Source organism: Glycine soja, chromosome 11 (assembly GCF_004193775.1).
Source record: "Glycine soja cultivar W05 chromosome 11, ASM419377v2, whole genome shotgun sequence".
NCBI classification, from domain to species: Eukaryota; Viridiplantae; Streptophyta; class Magnoliopsida; order Fabales; family Fabaceae; genus Glycine; species Glycine soja.
Window position 1 is genome coordinate 9,988,408 of NC_041012.1, and position 19,727 is coordinate 10,008,134.

At 30.5% G+C, this 19,727-nt stretch overlaps 1 protein-coding gene across 2 annotated transcripts; it reads right to left on the minus strand.

Annotated features, from left to right (window-relative positions):
- Positions 1 to 10,093: 10,093 nt before the first annotated feature.
- LOC114375915 lies at positions 10,094 to 19,354 on the minus strand. 2 transcript variants are annotated; one of them, XM_028333781.1, is made up of 18 exons: positions 19,095 to 19,345; positions 18,900 to 19,002; positions 18,734 to 18,787; positions 18,602 to 18,654; positions 17,726 to 17,759; positions 17,015 to 17,102; positions 16,289 to 16,380; positions 15,887 to 15,961; positions 15,200 to 15,288; positions 14,425 to 14,554; positions 13,900 to 13,989; positions 13,679 to 13,744; positions 13,373 to 13,464; positions 12,920 to 12,985; positions 12,726 to 12,792; positions 11,320 to 11,408; positions 10,677 to 10,803; positions 10,094 to 10,390 (listed from the first exon to the last, which is right to left on the minus strand). In XM_028333781.1, the coding sequence occupies exons 1-18, from the start codon at positions 19,154 to 19,156 to the stop codon at positions 10,334 to 10,336; spliced, it is 1,434 nt and encodes a 477-aa protein (XP_028189582.1). In that variant the 5' UTR covers positions 19,157 to 19,345; the 3' UTR covers positions 10,094 to 10,333. The 2 variants fall into 2 exon arrangements, 1 of the variants encoding a protein (XP_028189582.1); XR_003658868.1 differs by lacking the exon at positions 10,094 to 10,390 and having other exon boundaries at positions 10,746 to 10,803; positions 11,320 to 11,413; positions 19,095 to 19,354.
- Between the last annotated feature and the right edge of the window lie 373 nt (positions 19,355 to 19,727).

The window sequence follows — 19,727 nt, forward strand, 5'->3', positions numbered from 1 at the left end:
TTTAATGGGGTGAGGGCATGTGATGATGTGAAAAAGAAGAGAGGAAGAGGGAAGGAGTTTTAACTCTTACATGTTTGTAACATCAGCAGTTTGTTGCTAATTTACCAATTTGCCCACATATTCCAAAAATTACCAGAATTCAGCATTAAGTGGTGGTACCACTGTTTCATATCACATAATTGCTTTTTAGTACGAACATGAGAAGTTCCATGCCACTCTCTTCCACTTTCATATATGTGGTCAACCATTTCTGCTTTCAACTTAGGGATAGTTTGAACTATAGATGTTGCTTTAATGCTAATTCATACTTCGTGTATAATCATCACAGTTAATGACACGACTATGTAACTTCGTTCACAAAGGCATCAATTGACCTTGGTGGCTTTTTCATTTTCATGATGAGAACATGTTCTTATGTGATAAGGTAACATTTTATATTTTAGATCCCACTATGTTACTTTCATCTACCCATTTTATTACATATGTATATGTCCTTACTTATCAATTTCTCCCTTACTTGGTTGGCCATACTTTGCTTTGAGTATAAGACCTATTAGAGAAGGTTCCTTCTCTTGAATCAAATGAATGCCTAATGCATAAACTGTAACATTACCCTTGATGGAAGTTTAAGAGCTAAATTTGTCATGCTGAGTAAAGTCATTGGGAAAATTCACATGAGGAAGCCTCACTTATTAAATTTATTGGGATTTTTTTATCCGTAAGTGTGACACCTTGTACCTCAACAAGCATATAAATGAGAAAAACATAAAAAATACGAAATCTAATTAAATCAATTTTATTCAATAAAATCATAAGTAAATCTAAGTGAGCAAAAGGTTCATATTCGCTTCATTGTTACTAAATAAAATTTATCAGAAATATTTTCAACTCAAAATAAGGTCATTCAAATTTACGAAAGAACTCAAGTTAAGTAGCATAAAGTAAAATAACATATTCGGAATATCATGCAATTAAAACAGAAACTCATGCTCCAATATATGTCACGTCATATCAGAGCATTGTGTTTCAACGTCCTCCAGCATGAGGTTTCTTAAATCAATTCACCTAGTCATCTGCTCTCACAAACACAAGATTCTAGATCATCATAGAATCCAAACACAAATATCACACAGAGAACGAGTCATCACATTCCTCAACAAATAGAGATAAACAAAAGTATACAAGTATGATATGAATATAACAATAATATAATTATAACAATAATATAGGTATAACAAGGCTTAACTTTGGCATAGTTTGCATTATTTCAACACTCGACACGTAACATCCTATGTCCTAGAATTTAATCACAAATCACATTTCACACCTTCACGATTAATCACATATTCAACACAACACATCTCAAATACAATATCGCATCTCACACTTACACAATTTATTACACACCATCACATAACAAGTCACAAAGATCATCACGTAGGTGTTATGCAACAGATACAATAAGACTTAATCATATATGCAATGTGGAACCATGTCAGTGAAAAATAACACTAGGGCGCTTAAGAGTATATAACAAGACAAGCCACACAATTGGTATGCCAAATCACTCTCACTAAGTGAAATCATAAGGTGATCAGTCAGGATCACTCTGTTTTGTGAAAATGCTTCAACCGTATAGGATCATCATAGGCTTAAAAGAGCACTCAAACCGAGTGTATTTACCCCCAAAACCTAGACTTCAAAGAACCTATTAGAGTTTCACCTTCCTGATTTAGGTGTAACCCCTAAAATAATTTTTGCACGCAGACACTGCTCATGAATTATACAATACACGCGACATCACACTTGTTTTCAAACACGTTTTACACATTGTGTTGCAATTTAATACCTCAAGTTCCTAACTTGGAATTTTACACTTTTCTTTTAACACCTTAGGTTCTTAACTTGAAACCCTACACTTTCCTTTTTAACACCTCAAGTTCCTAATTTAGAACCCTACACTTTCTCAAGGTAAACACCAATTGGGTTATTGTATAATTCACAATTTACAACACAAGTATTATCACATCAATTATTAACCAAACACTTATTCACAACCATATTTCATGTCCAAAATTCAACATCATCCACCATCACATGTTCACGTATATCTCACAAATTAACACATGTTCAACTTGTCACTTATACTAAATCTCAATCACAATTTCATAATCTCAAAATGTCATGCCATTATGCCTCATGATTCATATACTCATCACACAGTAATAATATTTACATGACACAAAACATATATTTATATATATATATATATATATATATATATATATCATACAATAGCAATCTTCCAATATTTAAGGTATATAATCATTCACTTATTCATTCATTTAATAGCAACCACACGTACATGTACAGTAAACAAGTATATCCTTACATTTTCTCCTAAGTTAATACGACCTTTGTATAGTAAAATTACCAGTACAGGGGATGTACTAATCTTATTAAGTTCATACTTATCTTATTTGAAAGCTAAGACAATTATTTACAACTCTTATGTTGATCACAAAATCTGGTTTGACCATTAACTATGTCTAAACCTAAGGTAAACATTGGATCATTGTTTAATCCTGACAGCTCGACCTTTGGTCAGTAATTTGACTCTCTAGGGGGCCATACTATGAATTGGGTGGAACAAACACATTTGTTTGATAACATCCAAGGATACAACTTTCATGAAGACCACAAAACCTAATTCAATCATTTTCTTAGTCATTTTTAGGCTAAAAGTTAATTCACATTGTAAGGAAAATAACACAGACTTAAAATAATTGATTTTCACTCAACACTGGCGTGCTCGCATCAAGCACGATCATGCTTCACTAAAAACCTATATTTCATAAGCAAAAAAGACACAATTTAGACCTCAAAACACACTCAAATTCAAAACGAATAACACAAAACATGTGATCACATCATGAGGAACAAAACCTCTCAATCAATTTCAAGAAAACATGCAAGAATTAAGAATTCCCAAATTTCTAAGTTTCTAACATTCAAAGTCAAACGCTGAATTAACCATCCAATTTGCATCAGGGCATCAATTGACTCATCAAACATGAGCAATTTGTAGTTATCATTGTACAGGCAAAATTAAAACGCATAAAACACCCCAAAACTAACCCCAATTAGAATTCCTAAATTTCTAGGTTTCTAACATTCAAAGCCAAACACTGAATTAACCATCCAATTCGCATCAGGGCATTAATTGACCCGTCAAACATGAACAATTTGTAGTTGTCATTGTACAAGCAAATTAAAGCACATAAAATACCCCAAAATTAACCCCAATTTGATCCTCTAGGAATCTCTACACATGTTCACTCTAATCCTAATTACGATAAATCCATCCATTACCTTTAAGCAAGCTCACATGTGTAGTCCAGTAGAGATAATGGTGCGTCTAGCGGTTTCCTAAGATTCTTCAAGTTTTTTCCCTAGTTGTTCTGCTAGAATTTTCAAGTGTTAGAGAGAAAGAAAAGAGATTGAAGCCTCAATTTCATTGTCTCCGTGTGAGAGGTATTTCTCTCTCTAAAGACATTATTTCGCAAATCACAACGGTGGGAATGTGTGAAAATGAGTTTCAAAGTTAGTATCCAAATTTCAGGATGATCCAACCGTTAACGAGTCTGAAATCGTAATTCTGGGAGAAAAAAAAATGTAGATCACAATGATAAAAATTGAACATCTATTTATAGTTAGGATATTCTAAGCATATTTTTATTCTATTTTTTTCTTTATTTTATCATTTTATAAAAATAAAATTTATTTTACTCTTTGATTAAATAAATGACCAATTAAAACATTCATTTATTTTCTAAAACATCATTTTATTCTATTTATTTTCTAATTTATGAAACTCTTATTTTAATAAACAAAAATCATTTCTTCTCATTAATTTAATTTATAAAAACTCTATTAATTTTTAAATAAAAATCTTCTTATTTATTTTTAAAAAAATGAGGTGTTACAGTCACAATAAAAAATAATATCAAAAAAATTTATGCATTCTACTAAACAAACCGAATTAGATCCCCACTATAAATTTATTGATTTATGCTCAAATTGGACATTTTGAACGCTTATTACCTACTCCAACTGGAAAAGTAACTTTTTTTTTTCTTTTGCAAATCCCTAACGTGCAATTATGTTGGTTGAGGTCCATATTCTTCAAATAAAAAAATTGAAGATCAATTATAATGAGGCGTGAAAGGTCCACTTTCTTTTGGCAAAAAGGGGAAAGGAAAATAACCAAAACGTTCCAAAAGCTTGACACTTCACAGACATTGAATCATATATTCGAGACAGAGTGTCACAGTGGGGATCAAGTGAGCATTGGGAAACAATTTTTAAATGACAGAAAAGCCCGTCTCATGCCATATATGAATATTAGTCCCCAAGGGTAGTTTTCAAAACGAAGGATCTTTATTGTTCAGTCTGGAATCCTTTACACAACTGCAACTATAATTTCATATAGGACAGTGGAATCTTTTGGGGGATATTGACCCTAATATTATATGGTTTGAAAAAAAACTATTTAAATATAGTATGTAAATATAGTTGATTATGCTGTGTTTATTTTTTATTTTATTTTACTTTTACTTTTACTTTTACTTTTGGTATCAACAATTTTATATTTAGGTAAATTGCAACAGTTTAAGGGTTGCTTCAAGAGTAAATTAAGTGTCCGTGGTAACAGGATAATGCCCCTTATAAGTGCATAGACTAAATGAAGGTGGATACCAATTTCATGAGATTAAGATCTAAAATTTATGTCAGGTTATTATTAAGTTCAGAACCTACGATTTTATTTTATTTTTTTATGAGAAGTTCCTTGTTTGGGTTACAATCTTCTTCATATAGAAGTCACAATTTTGTGGAAACGAAGCATCTATAAAATTTAGTAAGATTAGCTAAAGCACCACAGGAAAAAATGTCTCTTCTCATTTAACTGATTGCGTTGGCACACGATGCCTGAATTAAATTATGATATTATCATCTATATTGAGAGCATAAAGCTCAAGCGTGTCAAAAGAATATAACTAAATCATATTAGGTAGTTTAGCCAACTCATTATGACATAGATGTGATTGGTTTTGACAACAGAAGAAAATTTAATAAGATGAAGAGAGAAAATTACAAAGAGAAAAGAGGAAAAGAGAGAGTCATCTTAAACAAAAGAATAAAACAGAAAATAGCCAAAAGAGAGAGAGAGAGAGAGAGAGAGAAATTCAATTGAACAAAGCTACGTAATCCTTTAGCATATAGTGCCTTACACTATCTAGACGCCAAATGCTTACTTATTCTTTCAATATCATAACCTTTTCTTTCTTTAAGTACTCAAAGTGCTCATTTCATTATTTGTCTAATTATATTTGTGAACCCATATCTTAAATGCTTTTTAGTCACTACTTAGTACTTACACAGGTCAGAAGTCTCCCTCAGCAATATTAAGAAATTGCATTGCTAATACAGGCATACCTGCAAAGGAGCATAGATAGCAAATATTAAGAAATTGTACATTTCTTTCTCTATCAAATGGGACCCAATAAGGATATATCAGAGTAAATTGGGATTAATCATGGTGTAAGATATTGCTTAGGATAGGTATCTTTCTGTCTGTTCTGTCAATAATTGACTTCATTGGCAAGGAGGTAGGGGACAACAAAGGTCTCCAAAAAGGACTTAAGATAAGGGAAGCCCTAAGATCCACGTTAATCAATTTAAACAGCCTTTAACTTCTCTTGATAACTTAAATCATGCAGACAACTTTGTCATGGCATCATATCACTTGCATGCTTTGGTTATAAAAAGAAATTAACCTTACTAGTTATCCCATAAATCTAACTAGTGTGAGATTATTCAAATTTAACCAATGATTTAAGTTAATGTTCTAAATATGTGATTACATTAAATGTTTAAACTAAAAGTTTGTTTTACCGCTTATAATTATTTTACCCAATTTAAGATTGTTTCTCGGTAAAAGATAAGTAGGTATCTATATATAGTTGGTAACAAGAAAAGAAAAAGGAAATCACCAGTTGGAAAAATCTCAGACTAGGAAATGTGGGACCGCTAAGGTGTGGTCTTATGTGCCACGGGCTCACATAACCATTAGACAAATGTCGCATTGCACTAGGAAAAGGCCATTTAGCACTACTACAGTAGAACAATTCTTCTCACATAACCATAGAGAACATGGGCATGTACCTCGTTTCTAGATTTGTGTGCATGAGGATGAGGATTACTTCTCTTTCATTTTCACACTCATAGTCACAGCCTAGCCTGAAAGATACAAGTGATAGGAATTTCGCGTCTCTTCCGGGGAACAAAAGAGGAAATTGTAAAGAAATAAACTAAACCAAGTACTAGCAACAAAGTGTGGTCCTGTTTGTTTAGTATAATATAAAATGACAATACCACCTCACCTTACTTTTTTTATACGTGGTATATATGCTTTTACATATGTCCATCTTGTCTTTCTTAGTTGTTTAATTTGATTGTTTATTTATACTTTATTTTTCGTGGCTTGAGTGTGGAGAATGTATGGTGTAATTGTTGATGAATGACCAAATGTAATATAATACACGACTAATTAAGAAAAGCCAATCCAAAAAGAATTAACCGTTAAGAAGTATTTATAATATCAAAGGTTCGACTTTGCGGAAAAGTACTTGACAGTTGTAGAGAGATTGATAAAGTTATTGACACCCTCGTTGCAACGAGTAACAACCAATCTCACACACAAAAAGAATGTAAAATGCTCTTATGACTCCAAAATAAATAAGTGTTTGGCTTGATTGATGCAATGCTTGGAGGAAATTAACCTTCGTATGGGATAGTCAAAGGTGACGATTAGAGGCATGATGATATATAATGTGGTGAAGGACTTGACAAATTTAGGATAAATTTGAAATTATTTATCAAAAAACGAAAGAAAAATTAACTATCAGTTTGAAGTGATTTTAGTCATTAGTCATATGACATGTCACAATATTATTTTATTATTATTTTTACTGATAAAAAAATATTATTTTATTATTTATCACGTTTATTTCAGTCGGTCAAAAATGTAAAACACACTAAAATTTAAAGGAAAAAAATATTATTCGCTACCCATGTTTCACTTATGTAAGAGACCAAACATGTATTGCAAGGCAACTCACATGTCCAGCAGCAGTTGATGTTTAAAATAAAAAGGGACATCAATTGCTGCTGGCACACAGTGAAAACATGTTTCACTTCTAGGCAGTATGTTTCGTCTTCTTATCAACTTTTTGGAACACATTATTATTAACGAGTTCGGTTGCATGTTTAAGATGTATTTTTTTACGTTTTAAATGTGATTTTTACAAGTTAGACGTTTATTTCAAGGTATCACAGATAAATCTTAGGAAAGTGAGTTTGAGAATATCACATCTCTACGTTTGATAGAAGTTTTAAAAACCATTCTAAAAAATTGTTGATTTTCAAAAATTCAAAACTTCCATATTTATTGTTTCTCATTTCTATAATGAAAGTGGGTATCTTTAAGTATTCTAATGGCAATAGAAGTTACTTTTTAAAGTAATTATCTCTTCCTAATTCAATTCATTATTTCATATTTTTTTCTTTTTTTTCAATTTTTCATTAATTAAAATTTAATTATTTTCTGAAATTACTGGACACTAACCCAAACATATTCATGGAAATAATAATATTTCTAGGTATAATGTTATTAAGAATGTCATTTCTGGAAATATAATATTATACCTTAAAATAAGTATTGATCGATAATTTTTATATTTTAAATGTGATTCTTCATTGTCAACTAATTACACACTATAAGAGTATTAATAAGTTGAGTTGAGGTAAACATTTCAAGTTAAAGTTTGATTTGAGAAAAAAATGGGTTGTTTGGACTGATTTATTTTATGAGTATAACTATAAGTTTAAATTTATCTTGTTAAAAAGTGAAGTTTAAATATATTTTTTGTTCTTATAATTTAATACTTTTTTATTTTCATCCCTAGAAAAACATTTTAATCTTGCAAAATGTGTTTATTTTATTTTTTATCATTAAAGCATTTTAGATAGCACTTTGAACAATAAAAGATGAAAATTAAAGCACTTTAAGAACAAAAAATAAAACAAATAAACCATGCAAGAACTAAAATGAAAAAAATACAAAAATAATTTTAAAAAAGCACTAAATTACAAGAACAACAAAGATATTTAAGTAAAAAAAAATGATAAAGTTTGAGCTTTACCTTTTAACTCATTTATAAGACAACTTTACTTGTATTTTTGTTTGAAACTATTATTCCAACTCTCCACCATTAGGCCAACCCAAGTGGATAACATGCTTACATTATTGATATTAATTTTTAGGTTAAATTATAATCTTGATTTCTCTTTAATTATTTACTATTTTTACACCCTATTTTTTTGTAATTTTAGTTATCACAATTTAAAATATTCACAAATTTGATTTATTTTCAAACTCACATAAATATTTTTCATTTGAAGCAATCATATTTAAAGTAAGTATGATTGCCCATGGATAACAAAACTTTTATGAGTAATTAATTACATATTCATAACTCAAAGTTAAGATTATTAATTAAATTAAAATAATTTTATGTAAATTGATGCGTGTAGTACATTACCATAATTATGAGGTTTACATTAAATTTCTGTTAATATCATGTGACCTAATAGATTATTCTAAAGTCGAAAATCCATACAGAAACGAGTTTACGTCAACTTGCATCTAAAATTGGGCTGAGTTAGTATGAATGACTCACACGAGACAGGAAGCACAGGCACAGCACAAGTGATGGGTCAGCCAATTTATTACTTAACCTTTCTATAGTCCTTCTCTTGTCTCTCCGTCAAAACAGACCTAAAAATAATGGTACCAACACCATCATTCCGTAAATTATATGAAGGATACATGGTATTTTATATGGATACGTGGTATTACCTACCGCCCGCGTATTCTAGCCGATTCTGTCATATATGATTGATTGAAAAAGATTTGTGACATTTTTGTCTCTCTGATGCTGCGATGCTGAAAACCATTATAGAAAAAAAGATGAATTTCAGATGTCTGTCATGACAAGACTTATGTGACATCAAATTAAAGCCCCGAATAATGTCATGTTGGAAAACAAGATCGGTTGGCACCTCTCTCTACTGTTAAAATATAGTATTTGATGTTAATTTAACATCCAATTTTTTTATTTCTAATAAATCTTATTAAATTTAGTTTTATGTGTTTTAAAAATTATTAATTTTGATTTTCGTAAATTTTTTAATTAATTTTATCAATATTTAATAATAAAATAATACGTATTTAATCACGTTATATTAGTAATAATTTAAAAATAATAGACAACACAATTATTTAAAATTTAAATTAAATGACTCATCTGAACCTTGTGTAATTATACAAGCTTTAGCTTTTGGTCCTTATACTTAAAAATCAACCATTTTAGCCTTTATACATACTAGTTTTAATCCCTTTCAGGCCTTATAAATTTATATGATAGGGAATAAAAGAAACAAAAATGATATTTGTAAAGATCAAAATGAATAATTAAATCTTATTTAAATATATTTTTTGTGAATGAATATTATTAAAGAAACTAAAAGACTTGAAAAGAAAAATCAAATCTAATTCAACTAGCACAAAATTATAAACATGTAACTCAGGTGTTGTCAAAGCATGTTTAACCAACTTATCTGTCACTTGATTTGCTTCTCATGAATAGAACGTGATTCCAAGTAATAATACCTTCATGAATATCATGAGTAGATTGGACAATATTATAGTATGAGTATGTTATCCAGGTTAGTTTTAGTCCCAATAATATAACATTCAACCTTGTTACTAGAACTGATGTCTAAATATATATTATCATTAATAAATACATAATAAATTCATAAAGTCAAACTAGTAAATGAGAACAAATTATATGTGACTAATCTATTGAAACTTTGATAAAGTCACAAGTTTATCGACAGTCAAGTGTCAATATCATTGTTACATCTTCTGTTATTTAAATGGACTAAAACTAAAAAAAGAATAAAGAACTAAACCAAAAAGTTGAATATTATTACGGGACCAGATTATTATTTAATAACCCTTTCCATTTTGAACCGAAGATTCAACAAATACGATACCGGAAAAGCATACCAAAAGGTAATGGAACAGGGAATTGCACATTAACTCATCTACAAATTGATCTTAAAAAAAAAAACGCATCTACAAATTCAGTCGAGGAAAATACACTTAAATTGCCACTACCCTACAAAATTCCGTCAATGCTTGGGACTAATCGTCACTTCTGCATGACTCTTGTCTTTGGGAAATCACGAGCAAAGAAGTTTTCTGAAACCAATAATCAATCGACGTTAGCCACAAAAACTTGACAGTGAAGATCAAATTAGCAAATATTGCCATGGATGCACTTTGATTGCTGCTAGCTTGAACGTCATTTTGATTACTTCCTAACATGCTCACTTTAAAACAAACAAGGGTATTTCAACTAATGAATATACTTCAACCATGTTACAGAATACAGAGCCAGGAAAGGAAGTTGATTTCGAAGGAATTAATCTTAAATCACAATGCTTAAACAAAGAATGACGACAATTGAATTTTCTAATTCACAAACCTTAGTTCCTGCTACGATGGCATTATACAAAGGGTGAGCAGCACATGAGATAACTCCTTCAGATAAAGAAATAAATCTGTTCTGATTGCTTCGGTTGTGCCGCCTTGAATTTTCTTGCATATCCTCCCTGTAAAGAATGACAAAAAATTAAAACTGTTGAGAAAAAAAATGCAGTTTGTCAAGTAAATTTAGGCATATGAACACTTGGCTTATTGGCTTTCAATGTTTAATAAAGGTTTAATTACTCATTTAATCCCTATAGTTTCTAAACTTATCCTTTTTAATTTCTAAAGTTTAGTAATTGAATTTTTTAGTATCTGACGTTTACATTTTAATTCCTAATAGACTCCTGCAATTAAAATTACACTAGTTAAAGAATTCTAGCGGCAGGAGAATTAAAATATAAATTTTATATACTAAAAAAATCTATTTATTAAACATAGGAACTAAAAAGAGATAAGTTTGAAAACTATAAGAATTAAATGGGTAATTAAACCTATAATAAATTAATAATATGGTTAATTTGATTTGAGTACTGTGCATTTTACTGTATACATGCTTTCTCAATTGAGTGTTCAATTGAAGCTAAAGTAGGGAATTTGGGGTCAACTAGTAAATGTTTCTCGTTGTTGGAGTGCCTTACTTGTAATCCACATGACTTGGTGAGTTGGTGCTGGGATAGAAATCCAAGAGATGAATGCCACAATCAGATGATGACCCAATTAAATAGATCTGTACTAGATTACAACAGAAATAATTATTTGGTGTATAAATAGAAAGAAGGTATGCTTACAATGAGGAGCCATATTTAAATAAACAGGAAAGTCCTGAGCGGGAAAAAATACGGAAGCGGATAGCTCAAAACCTTTTATTTTTTATTCATTTACAATAAAATGTTATCCAAAAAAATTATATAATTAATTAATTAATAATAATAATAATATAATATAAGCACCAAAAGCCAACAAATTGGAAAGTCCAAGAGATCAATATCTTATTTAAATAAAATATGTATGTTTAAATTAGATTATTTCAATAATTGATCAATTATAAATATAACTAAATTTTGTATTCAAGTATCTTAGATAAAAAAAAGTGATTCTGTGATCATAAGACAGTATTTTATTTGGGTTGTTTAAACTCTAAAGAAATACCTTTTATACAAAAAATTTTAAAAAAACATTGTAAAAAATGATTTTATATAAAAAATAATTACTGAGGATAAAATAATAAAAAAAGAAAAACTTAGTTTAAAAATGTTAATTTTCAACCATACTCTCCAAACTTTTATTTGTTTAAAAAAAACATTTTCCTTTACAATAGAAAGGTTAAATTATTTTTTTCCTCTAATTTTTTTCGAGTTTAGTTTAGTACTTTAATTTTTAAAACTAATTCAATTTTATCATTTTGTCTAAATTTAATTTAAAAAATGTACATTTTGTAGCGATTTAAACCCACCGATAATTACAAACCACCCCAAGTTGACCCAATTTAAATGGTAGGATCAAATTTAATTGTTTTTAAAAATTAGAAAACCAAATTAAATCTAAAAAATAAAAGGACCAAAAAACCAATTTAACATAATAGAAATAAGGTTTAAATATATTTCGTCTTGGAAAAAAAAAATCATTTTAATTCCGGCAAAATGTATTTGTTTTATTTTTTATGCTTGAAGCGTTTTAAACAATACTTTTCTCAGTATTCAAAATATTGTCTAAAACGCTTCAAGGAGACAAAAATTTAAAAAAAAAAGGTTAAATTACAAAGAGAAAAAATGTATTTAAGCCTAAAAATAATTTAAGATTGCAATTTAAATTTCACCAATATTATCAAACGAGAGAACAATATTATACAATTTATTAAGAAACAGATCTCTAAAAAAAAAATATTTTAAACACGTGAACAACCACCAAACAAGCATTATATTGAAAGTAGAAACTAGAAACCGGTGATAAGTGGTAGCTTGCGTATACGACTAGAGGTAAAAGTTTTGCAGGGGATCATGTGTAAAAATACAGTAGGTGCATTATATTCAATAAAATTTCTTACCGAACCCGTCGATAGCCATGAAGGTTTTCTTAAATATGATAGATCAGCGGGAATGTAGGAATCGTTTCTAACAAAAATGAAAAACGTAAACAAATTTAGACATAGTTTGAAAAGCCATTTCACAAATATCAACAACGCAACTCTAAATGAAGATCCTCAAAAGAAAAACTCTAAATGAAAACTGACAAACTTACAACCAAGCTGGGGGTGGGCAATGAATATGCGTAACTTGAAAATTATTAGTATCCAAAACGCCTGACCTACATGAAAATATTAAAAGGAAAAAATTATCACCACAACAGAGCATCAAATGTTGGGAGCATTTTTCTTGACATGTAAAATTCAATAAATAACAGACAACTACATTTGATGTACATAACCCCTACCAACATCAAATGGCCTGTTTAAAGGAAGATAATAGCTACAAACTAATTATTTCCAGATCCACCATCGAAGAAAAGTCAAGAAAATACAAGGCCAATCAGAAACATTAGCCGATCATGTGATAAGCAATTAAGTCGTGCTTTCAGTTAATAGTCTAATGATAGAAACTATTAGAGGATATAATTATGGAAATACATGGAAACTCTCCTTATTTACATTGGAAAACACACTAAACATAGCATCCAATACATTTGGCAACTTACCAGCCATCCACAAGATGGAAAGCTAACTGATATGGGCATGATGGATCAATATCAATAGAGTGAATCTCCTTGGGAACAATATTTGCCTGTGCCTGCATACAATAAGAATGGCTTGCCATATTAACTTCCAGTCAACCAGTATGCAAAAGACAATTACCAGATGGTGAAATCCAGACATCTTATTGCAAACTGTATAGTCTGGAGAGAAGCCTGAAGTGAAAACTACTCTTACTAGAACACCAAACTTCAAGTAAAGATATGACATGATTATGATACAATAGACAGGAGCAGGAAGGATAATCACACCTTCAAAGATCCAATCTTCTCTAGCAATGTTGCCAACTTCACTGATGTTACAGGTGGATGGCATATCTAGGAAGCCAAATAAAAAAGAATATGATCACTAAAAGCATTGTAAAATAGTCTTTTTCATAATTTTATGTCCAAGTAGTAGCCTTTGACTTGCATAATTTTATGTATCTTTTTTCATAACATAATAGAAAGAACAACCACTGTATAAATATAACCTCTTTGAGACTTTGAAAAGTAGCAGATGCTCTTCCACCACGAATATCCCATACATACACAAGCCCGTGTTTCCCAGCACCAAAAATAATCTGGAAAGGATAGAATAATCACTGCTTGCAATTTCTCAATATATTGACTGTACATAGTATAAGTGTATTCCAAAATTTGTTCAAACCAAAACCTAATTCAACAGCATTTGTATTATGCTGTCCACTGCAATCTTATCAAGGTTAAGTGGACTAGGAGAAATAGGGCATTTCATTAAAAATTATAAACACTCATATATGGAACAAAAGTATCAATCTTGGGGGTATATTAGCATCAATCTTTGGTTTATTACTTGAAATGAACTTGAAATGTTCAACATTTCATTCAATTGATTTTATATTTTTAATCCTTAACATGAGTTTAAGGACACATTTGGCATTTGTCTGAAGAAGGGAGGGGAGAAGCCGGGGTTAAAAAATGCATCACACTCAAAGAAGTACAAAATTACTCTGTAGACTAGATACACAATTCCTAACCTGATTATCTGCATTTAATTGGATGCTGTTAAGCGTACCACATGAAGCAGATGCAAGCTCAAGGCAAGGTAGAGTATTCACTCTTCTGTCCCAGACATTAATTGCACCATGTGTATCAGAAGCAAGTATCCTGTTAAAATTCACCAGCAAATTGAGAAAAGCATAGTGACGAAAAGAATTAAAAGATTCAGAAAATGATAAATTGATAATTACTATTAAGTGTTGATTGTTACACAGACTCAAATATCTGGTGGAGATATAATCAATGAGTCCTACTGAACAGTACTCAAAGACTAGTGCTACTGTCATTTTCGTCAAACAGATTATTGGTTGAGGGAAAATACAAAATAGTAACTTTAAAAAGAATGCACAAGTCTCTCTTTGGCAATCTTTGAGGAGATCTCTTGACACACACAAGGACTATTGGTAAATAACTTGTGTGAAACCTTGAAGAGAATAGTAAGCACCTGAAGATAAGAGCCTCAAAGTCAACCTTTCCCTACCCTTTAAGATCTAGGCATGCCCAGATATCTGATAGTCTTGAATAATTATGATAATTGATGAATAATTATGTGAATAAGTGTTAGAAAAGAACATTTTAGGAGTAGTTTAGGTTTAATATTAGTATTAAGAATCATCCTAGGCATCAGTTTAGCTTTTTATGACAATTATTTATATTACATCTTTAGATCATAAATATGAAAATGGTGGCACAGTATTAGGAATTTATTACTCCAATCAAGCAATTCCTCTAAATTAGGTCTATGTTACCAACCTTGTGTCATTTTTTGTAAAAGCTACATCAGAGAGACCTTTGTGTATGCTGGATCCATTAACCGTGGTTGTTTGTCTTGTTCTTAACACCTGTATTATGTAATTCAAGGGCCAAAAGTTAGTGAGTCTAGCATCAAAAAATAAACACCTGTACTGCTACACATGACCAAAAAACATTTCTACGAAAAATAAAACAAAACCAAAATAATGAATTATGATGAAAATAGCAATTTCCCAGCATATCCCTAAAAAACAAGAGGATAAGAGCAATGAGTGATTTGATAATGTGAAATTGTAAATAGATGAGTGTCCTGCAATATGCACCCATTTCCAAAAGGCGTTCTACTGTGTGTTTCCTAGTTCGTTTGTATGCATCCAAAAGAAATAGGTAGCAAGATATTAATCCAGCTGACCTTATTTGAGGTAATGATTTGATAAAGGTTGGTAAAGGTGCTATATTTTATCATTAACAAATAATTAGACAAAATCAGATCACAGGACAAGATTTAAGAATAATGATATAATGCAATAAGAAATTCATATCAACTGAATTTGGTGTTGTGTCAAATATCAACAACAGAAAGTAGAAACATTTTGTGATTTTTGAAAGAAAATAGCTGGCAACATAATGTCAATGTAAACAAGATTTAACAAGAAAATGCAATAACAGATAAGAATGGAAATTTACTTCAACTGGATCTGATGAGACATATCCAACGTCGAATATGAGTAGTTTGTTACTTTTTACAGATGCACAAACAACCTGAAATGGAGAAGACAAATAGCAAGGCAAATAGAATATTGAATCATTTATGAAAACAAAGCTATTATTAGTGGAATCAACAAATCACTGGTCACACATAAAATGCACAGGCACTTGTTATTATGATAATTTCATTTGAAAAAGTGTCAAATCATCAGAAGATTATCCCTGACATGCAACTGACAAACTATAACATACAAAACTACAAAAAACAAAGCACAAACATTTTACATAGTACATGTCATGGATATCATTTAAAAATAATTATCGATTACAAATTTCCATAGTGAAATACTGAGCAAGAAGGTAATTTAGTTAAGCTGACACCTCATCCTGATTAAGAGGATTCCATCTGACAGCATCAAGTTGTTGATTTAGTGAGAGATGCATTAAATGCTTGCTTTCATCTTCTTTCAAGCCTATCATCAAATTAATAAAAACCAAGTTTAAATGATAATTACCACTTCATATGAATTCCTCCCTGTCCAAGGATAAAATGAATACAAAGCTACTTCATAATGAAGTAGGTAGTTGCGAAGCTCGTTAAACACTTTTTCTTATTCTTCCAAAGGCATAAGATAAGATAGTAAAAACATGTACAAACAAGCCGAAATTAGTTATTTAACTCCACCTATTAAAAAAAATATAATCATTGCAAGAGAAAAAAATAAGTTGGACAAATTTGGAAGAAAAATACATTTCCACTATTTGAAGCCATAACAACACTAATGGCATATTATTAGGTTTTCAAAACAAAACTTAGGCAAAGAGAAATTTCATACATCCAGCCTAACATTAAAACAAGGTCAGCTGGCAAGAAGGTTTACAGGACATTGCTAATAATTCTTATCATTCTGTAATTGAATATTGATTATAAATCACTTGAATTCAAGTCTAACACTAAAAGTGCAAAGACCCAATAATTTGGTCACAATATCAAGATTGCTGTGAAGAGAATAAATCCATAAACATTCTAACACTAGTCTAACAAATTTGACTAGCACAGCAGCATTTTAAAAATAAGCAAAACATAATCACCAAAGCGGAACTTACAAGTTAATTCAGGTATCTGGCAATAAAGAGCTTCGAAGTCGTGAACTGTTAAGCAACCTGATTTTGTCACAGACACCAAGTATATTCCCTAGAGTACAGTACAAAAAATGGATAGAATATTTGAAATACTAAAGCAATGAGAAATAAAATAAAATGAAAAGATTATCAACACAACACCTTAATCAAAGTTGTCTACTTCTCACAATGAACAAGAAGAAACTCATAAAATCACTACTGTGGTGAATTCACACGGAGAGTGGTGTGCAAGAAATATAATCCATAATTAAGAAAAAAATTATACATATATAACAACAAGGAAAGGTTGAGAATGTCCTCGAGCATGTGAAAATAGTGTCACAACCAATAAGCACCCAATCATGTTGGGAATAGAATATTTTAGGGAAATGATTTTTTTTCCAAAAGCTATGAACAGTTTTGATTAAAAGTTTTGTAGGCAAAAATGAGCAGAAAATATAAGTTATAAAATGTCTAATTTTTTGGTAGGTATAAAATGTTTAGTATAATAAAAACCTAGAAACTACAACATTAATTCAAATGCTGCCTGTGTTAAATTTAAGTATATTTGTATTTGATGCTTTTCTTATTTTAGTACATTACACATGAACTATTTACTTTTGAAGCATCACAATTACATTTACTTAAGCAGTTTCTCATTTCAACTGAAGCCTTTCATTATTCACTTGTATTTACCTTGTTGTCAAAATCTACTGCAGAGATGCCTTGCCTGTTAAAAAAACAAATGTAAGCTATTTGTAGAGAGAAATCACTAATGTCATGAAAAGCAATACATGATATATGGAACATTATATGTCTAGCAGCTCATACCATTGCTAACTACTAATTCAATTCTTTTCCTAGAAATCATACACAACTTTCAAATATACCAATCACAACAATTGCCAAGAAAAAATAAACATAAATAAAAAAAATCAAAATGTCTAATGCTCATAAAAATCCCTTAATGTGGAGAACAACCTAAGATAACATAATCATGATAAGTTTTCCAAACTGAAATATCATAACAATTTGACAAGATTATATGTTTTGCATTTATCATTATAACCATTCATGATTTCCAACCATGATGAATATACCTTAAAATAATGCAGAAGTAGAGAGAGTCAGTAGAGCTTCATAAAAAAATGATTCAATTAGATATGGGTGCAGGGGAGTTTACCAAATTTTCAGTTTGATCATAAATGTGGTTAACAGTACTGACTACACCACTGTCATATACTGGTGCATCTGAAGTAATATCCTAAGACAAATTGTCCGGTCGATTAAAACTAGAATCCTTGGTGTAGCTGATTTTGTTTTATTGGGAGAATATTAGCTTAAAACTACAAGAGTGAGGCTGTTTCAATAACTCCAAACTTTACATAATACCTTTAGCATGGGTTACTGTAAATTAATCTAAAGCTAAACATAAACTGGTAAATGTAAACAGGAATGGAAGAAGAAAAACAGCCGCATTTGATTACACAAACACCACAGCAATATTAATATTTGCTTCTTTTTTTTAATCTTGATTCATGTCATCAAACACAAAGAAGTCAGAATACTAACTTTCTAAATGGAAGATGGCCATCACCATTTGCCTCACCAATCAATCGATTCGTCTGTAGAACATGCCAAAAAAAATCATTAAATTAAATCAATGCAGCAAGAGAGCCATTTAGCAGAGTTATCAGTGCATACATGAGATTGGCATGGCGCCCCATCCACTTGATACAAATGCGGAAACGCTGCAACCTTACACAATTAAGCGTAGCATAAGACAGTCAGTATAACCACCAAAAAAAAACATCCTACAAAAAAAATGTCTGCATAAACAAAACCTAATAACAAAAAAAGGCAAACACACCTCAGAATACGATCGAATTAGCAGATCCAGCATCTCATGACGATAATTACGCTCAAATCTCCCATTTAGTTCAACCGAGCCCCTCTTCCATTGGCACCTCCAACTACAAGTTTACAGCAAAAAAAAAAAAGAAGAAAACAAATATCAGGACCTATATCTACTAACAGAAATCGAAAACACGCGCAACAAATTTACCTACGACGATGAGGCTGAACTTTTTCAATTGGGGGTTTATGCGAAACCAAGTATTTCTCCATTTTCCCGCGCTTTCTGTTCAGAGATTCCGCGTTTTTGCATCATACTAATAAAAACCAAAAAGGAAAATATACTACTATCCTCTCCGCTAAAACCTCTTTCCCGCCAGTAGAGTGGGCTCTGCAACAAGTAATTGCATGAATCGGCCCAAAAAAATGGGCCCAGTCCATGTAGGTACGTTATTATGTTATAATACTATCTCTCAACTAATAATCAAAGATTAATTCCTTGCAAAACATATTTATCAAAATTTGCCTTTTTGGGAATCAAACACTTAGAGCATAATTAAAAAATAAACTAATTATCTGATTATCTTTTGCATTTCATTTAAAACAACATTAACAATACAATTGGAAATATGTTGAAAACATGATTACTACAGCATAAAATCAAAATATCCTTGCAAGAAAATACACAACTCATTTGACTTGCCTCCAAACTAAACCCGCCTGAAATTTGAAAATGGTTATTGTAGGAGAGATTTGCAATTTTCCACAACACAACGAAATTCATCTACTCCCTTTGTCCTAGTCGATAGTGCATCAACAACAATTTTACAATCTTACAATCCAG